Genomic DNA, 6000 nt, shown 5'->3' on the forward strand with positions numbered 1-6000 from the left:
GTTATCTAGACTTACACCAACAGAAAAAGAAAGTTTACCTGTAATGGAATCTGAGTCACTGCAATTTACAGTTATGACTACGGCCACAAAAATGCAGATGAACCAACTAATGCTTCCACAGAACATGACGCAATGACTAAGATGTCGGACCAAGAGTGCAGAACTTTTCCCACGAAATATTTACAGCAGATTTGCACACTGTTGCACAACCTGTAATTTTATTAACAAATAGAGTTACAAAATTGATTTTCCTTTGCAAGCTGTATAGCATATTAATTACTGTAAATTAATGTAACTTGGATTACGTCATTGTAAGAGACAGATGTCACTTCGGTCAGCGCATTATATTTCTGTTTACCTCTGACTAACTGTCGGAAAGTGCTCTCTAAATGACTTCTAGTCTTTTGTCACACCTATACCAGTTGCACAGGTATCGGTATCAACTTCAGTTTCTTTAATGAAGCTGCAGTATAGTACATTGTGTGCCAACGTTTCACACAGGTGGAGAGAGGGGTGGGGGTGTGTTTTGCCTGCAGCAAAGGCATCAGGTGGCTAAATGAGCCTCAGGCGTGTAAGGACAGGCCAGGGGGAGTTTCCCAGCGAGGTCGTGGGGAGAACTATTGTATTGGGAATATAACGGCGGCTACAGAGCTCTGTGTCGAATATGGCTGCGCTATGATGAACCTAAGACAGTTAAAAGCTGATCGCAGTGAGACGAGTTCAAAGGAACATAGGCCACGATTTTGCGATAGTTATTGTAATTTTTATGATTGTGAAAATTATGATAGGTAGTAGAAAGTAATGACTAAGAACTGCTTTGAGCTATTGTGGAAAAAGCAGATATTAAATGAAAGCTAAGCAAGTCAGTAAATACTACAGAAGTCACATTTTGGTCATTTTACGTGTTCTAAATACTGCAGCAGATTTTAGAACAGTATGATGGTGTAAATGTGCCATTACTCTGAATTTGTCAAGGTTACACGTAACGTTAAAGTAGCATGAGTTATGCGTTTCTGTTCGTAATAATACATCATCATGAATATTTGAAGTTTGATGATATTTAACCATCGGTGTATTCATTATGTAAATGCGCATTCATAATATTTCCGAATAAAAATTATGTGGTCAACATTGTGACTTTCTTCAGCGTCATATACACTGAAGAGCCAAAGAAACTGTTACACCTGCCTAAAATCGTGTAGTTCCCCAGCGAGCACGCAGATGTTTCGCAACACGACGTGGCAAGAACTCGACTAATGTCTGAAGTTGTGCTGAAGCGAACTGACACCATGAATTCAGCAGGGCTGTCCATAAATCCGTAAGAGTGTGAGGGGATGGAAATCTCTTCTGAACAGCACGTTGCAAGACATCCCAGATATGCTGAATAATGTTTATGTCTGGGGAGTTTGGTGGCTAGCGAAACTGTTCAAACTCAGAAGAGTGTTCCTGGAGCCACTCTCTAGCAATTCTGGACGTTTGGAGTGTAACATTGTCCTGTTGGAATTGCCCAAGTCCAACGTAATCCACAATTGACATCAATGGATGCAGGTGACCAGGTAGGATACTTACATATGTGCCAGCTGTCAGTGTCGTATCTGGACGTATCAGGGGTCCCATATCACTCCAACTGCACATGCCCCACACCATTACGAAGCCTCCACCACCTTGGACAGTCCCCTGCTGAGATGCAGGGTCCATGGATTCATGAGGTTGTCTCCATACCCATAGACGTCCATCCTCTCGATATAATATGAAACGAGACTCGTCCGACCAGGCAACGTGTTTCCAGTCATCAACTGTCCAATGTCGGTGTTGGCGGGCCCAGGCGAGACGTAACGCTTTGTGTCGTGCAATCATCAAGGGTACACGATTGGGTCTTCGGCTCTGAAAGTCCCTAACGATAATGTTTCGTTGAATGGTTCGCATGATCACACTTGTTGACGGCCCAGCATAGAAATCTGCAGCAGTTTGCGGAAGGGTTGCACTTCTGTCACACTGAACGATTGTCTTCAGTCGTCGTTGGTCCCGTTCTTGCAGGATCTTTTTCCGGCAGCAGTGATGTCGTAGATTCTTGTTTTGCCAGATTCCTGCTACTCGCGGAACACTCGCGAAATGGTCGCACAGGAAAATCCCAACTTCACCGCCACGTCGGAGCTGCTGTGTCCCATTGCTCGTGCGCCGACTATAACACCACGTTCAAACCCACTTAAATCTTGATAACCTGCCATTACAGCAGCAGTAACCGATCTACAAATGCACCAGACACTTGTTGTCTTACGTTGGCGTTGCCGACTGCAGCGCAGTATTCTGCCTTTTTATGTATCTCTGTATTTGATCACGCATAGGTATACCAGTTACTTTGGCGCTTCAGTGTATAATAAACAGTGTACTCAATAATATCGTTGAGATGATGTGCAAAATGGCAACTACTAGATTCATTACACGCGTAATGCCGACGTACAAATGTCTTGGACACTTCGCCAAGTACACCAGACGTCACACAGATTTCATTAGATCCAACAAACTGCCAACAAAAGTAATATTCATAGAGGAACTTGATGCACGGGCATGCACCATGTAAGAGTAATAGGAACTGCTAGTATCGCCTTTACTTAGTTAGGAGTCATGTGCTAATGCACACAGCTGACGCAAACCTTTACAGGAAAACACAGAAGAGCTGTCGCGCTACAAGTGGTGGTAAACAGTCGAGAAAAAAAGGAAATGACTTCGTGCTTTCTTTAGTTTTCCTCTTTTTCATAGTCACCTCTTTTAAGAATGAGTAACACAGAGAAGTTACACCCGCCGTAACCATAGGTAACAGAAGAAATACCTGAATTCATCGACGAAAGGAGGAAGTCCAAAAACGTTGAGGAAATTTCGGCAATACAGAAATACAAGTCGCTGAGGAAAGAGATAAACAGGAAGTGCAAAGAAGCTAAGACGAATTGGCTGCATGAAAATTGTGCAGAAATCGAAAAAGAAATGATTGTCGGAAGGACTGACTCAGCCTATAGGAAAATCAAAACAATGTTTGGTGAAATTAAAGGCAAGGGTGGTAACATTAAGAGTGCAACGGGAATTCCCTGTTAAATTCAGAGGAGAGAGCGAATTGTAGAAAGAGTACACAATAGGCCTTTATGAGGGGGAAAATTTAACTGATGTGATAGAAGAAAAAACGGTAGTCGATTTAGAAGAGATAGGGAATCCAGTATTAGAATCACAATTTAAGAGAGCTTTGGAGGACTTAAAATCAAATAAGGCAGAAGGGATGGACCACATTCTATCAGAATTTCTAAAATCATAGCAGGAAATGCCAACAAAACGTCTATTCACGTTGGTGTGTAGAAAGTATGAGTCTGGCGACATACAATCTGACTTCCGGGAACTGCAAGAGCTGACAAGTGCGACAATTATCGCACAATCAGCTTAATAGTTCATGTATCCACGTTGCTGACAGGAATGGAAAAGAAAATCGAGGATATGTTAGATGACGATCAGTTTGGATTCAACGAAATGTAAAGGCTCCAGCGAGGCAATTCTGACGTTCCGGTTGATAATGGAAGCAAGACTAAAGAAAAAGCAAGACACGTTCACAGGATTTGTCTACCTGGAAAAAGCGTTCGACAATGTAAAATGGAACAAGATGTTCGAAATTCTGAAAAAATAGGGGTAACCTATAGGGAGAGACGGGTAATATACAATAAGTACAAGATCCAAGAAGGAATAAGAGAGGACGACCAAGAAAGAAGTACTAGGATTAAAAAGAGTGTAAGACAGGACTGTAGTCTTTCGCCCCTACTGTTCAATCCGCATATCGAAGAAGAAAAGAAAAGACAAATTCAGGCGTAGAATTAAAATTCAAGGTGAAACGATATCAATGATACGATTTACTGATGACACTGCTATCCTGAGTGAAAGTGAAGAAGAATTACATAATTTGCTGAATGGGATGAACAGTGAAATGAGTACAGAATATGGATTGTGAGTAAATCGAAGAAAGTGGACGTTAATGAGAAGTAATTGAAATGAGAATAGTGAGGGGCCTAACATCAGAATTGTTGCTCACGAAGTAGATGTAGTTAAGGGGTTCTACTACCTAGGCGGCAAAATAACCAATGGTGGGTGGAGCAAAGAGGACATCAAAAGCAGACTGGCGCCGGCAAAAAGGAGATTCCTAGTCAAGAGAAGCCTAGTAGTATAAAAAATAGGGTGTGGTAGTGAAACGAGGACTGTGGGAAAACCAGAACAGAAGGGAATTGAAGCTCAAAATGGCTCTGAGCACTATGCGACTTAACTTCTGAGGTCATCAGTCGCCTAGAACTTAGAACTAATTAAACCTAACTAACCTAAGGACATCACACACATCCACGCCCGAGGCAGGATTCGAACCTGCGACCGTAGCGGCCACGCGGTTCCAGACTGAAGCGCCTTTAACCACACGGCCACACCGGCCGTCGGAATTGAAGCATTTGAGAGGTGGTGCGTCAGACAAATGTTGAAAATTAGATGGGCTGATAAGGTAGGGATGGGGAGTTTGTGCGCACAATCGGACAGGAAAGGAATATGTGGAAAACACTGACAAGGAGAAGGTACCAGATGATAGGACATCTGTTAAAACATCAGGAAGTGACTTCAGTGTCTTCCATAGCACTAGAGGGAGCTGTAGAGGGCAAAAACTGTAGAGAAAAACGATTGGGGTAAACATAAAAAATAATGGAGGGCGTAGGTTGCATGTGCTGCTCTGAGATGAAAGAGATTGGCGCAGGTGGGGAATTGGTGGCGGGTCGCATCCAACCAGTCAGAAAAAAAAAAAAAGGACAGAGAACAGGATAGTGTCAAATTCCAGAAAGCACACGGCACAGTAATGGTGAAAACACGTAGAGACTTACCAGACACGTGTTATTCTGGTCCGCGCCGTAGCAGCCTGCTATATGACGGTCGGCGGTCGCGAGTCGCTCCTTTTATACTTGGGCTGTGCACGGCCCGGCAGGGCTGCCACCTCCCACCCACTCTGTTCTCCGATTTCCCTCTACTCCATACCCCAGTCCACATTCCCCTGCCCCTTTCCTGCAGTGATAACGCGTAAGCGCGTCTGACGTCCGAAGTCTTGCTACGCGATGTCTGACAGTAACAAACGCCAAAGACGCGTGACTTTTGTGGCGTTCACTAACTTTCAAGGTAAAGTTTGTCCAAACGATCTGACCAAAAGTCCTAAGAATATTTTGTTCTTGCATATAATAAGTAATTGTATCGAAATTTTGTATGAAACCACTCACTGACCACACCACGTCTATAGTGGGAAATGACATAACAGACCAAAATATTGAATTCGTTTTTCGCAAGAGTTTCACGGCGGAAGATAGTGACATGGTCCCTCTTTTCTAGCATCGTACGAACGCCGAAATGCTAGATACTGGGATAAGCGATCGAGGAACCGAACAGGTACAAACGCTTAGTAGTAGGAGGGCATGCGGACGAAATCAGACATTACGCAAAAGAACTTGCTCCCCTGCTACAGCAGTTTATCATTGGTCGCTACAGAAACGAACAGTGCGTAGTGAAAAGAAAAAATCGTAGGTCACTCCCATTTCCGCCGGCCGGTGTGGTCGAGCGGTTCTAGGCGCTTCAGTCTGATGGCCTCAGATGTTAAGTCCTATAGTGCTCCGAGCCATTTGAACCATTCCCATTTCCAGGAAGTGCCGTAGGACAGATGCACAAAATTACATCCCCACATTGCCGACGTTTATCTGTTGTGGAATTATGGCACGTGTTCTATGCTCACCTATTAGGTCTGTTCTTGAGAGCAAATAATCTCCTGTATAAAAATGAGCATGGATTCTAGAAATTGAGGTCTGATCGAATTTTCTCGTTTTGAGAAGACAGAAGGAGGGATCTGTTGTACTTGCTAAAAACAAAGATCGCACAAATATTTCTCTATTTAAAACAACGGGTTTCGACAGACTTTTCTGTCATCTTCGTGTGTTAAAAAACCTTTTTCTT

The 6000-nt window shown here is 43.3% G+C and overlaps 1 protein-coding gene across 2 annotated transcripts in view; it reads right to left on the reverse strand.

Annotated features, from left to right (window-relative positions):
* LOC126108485 (ankyrin-3-like) overlaps positions 1–5496 on the reverse strand; it is a 512755-nt gene extending 507259 nt beyond the window's left edge. The window contains exons 1-2 of one of the 2 annotated variants that reach the window (XM_049913741.1): positions 4890–5496; positions 39–210 (exon numbers count right to left, since the gene is read on the reverse strand). In XM_049913741.1, coding sequence (XP_049769698.1) covers positions 39–126 — 88 coding nt within the window. In that variant the 5' untranslated portion in view covers positions 127–210; positions 4890–5496. The remainder of the gene's footprint in view (positions 1–38; positions 211–4889) is intronic. The other variant, XM_049913740.1, reaches the window with a different exon arrangement.
* Between the last annotated feature and the right edge of the window lie 504 nt (positions 5497–6000).

Source organism: Schistocerca cancellata, chromosome 11, assembly GCF_023864275.1.
Source record: "Schistocerca cancellata isolate TAMUIC-IGC-003103 chromosome 11, iqSchCanc2.1, whole genome shotgun sequence".
Lineage (NCBI taxonomy): Eukaryota > Metazoa > Arthropoda > Insecta > Orthoptera > Acrididae > Schistocerca > Schistocerca cancellata.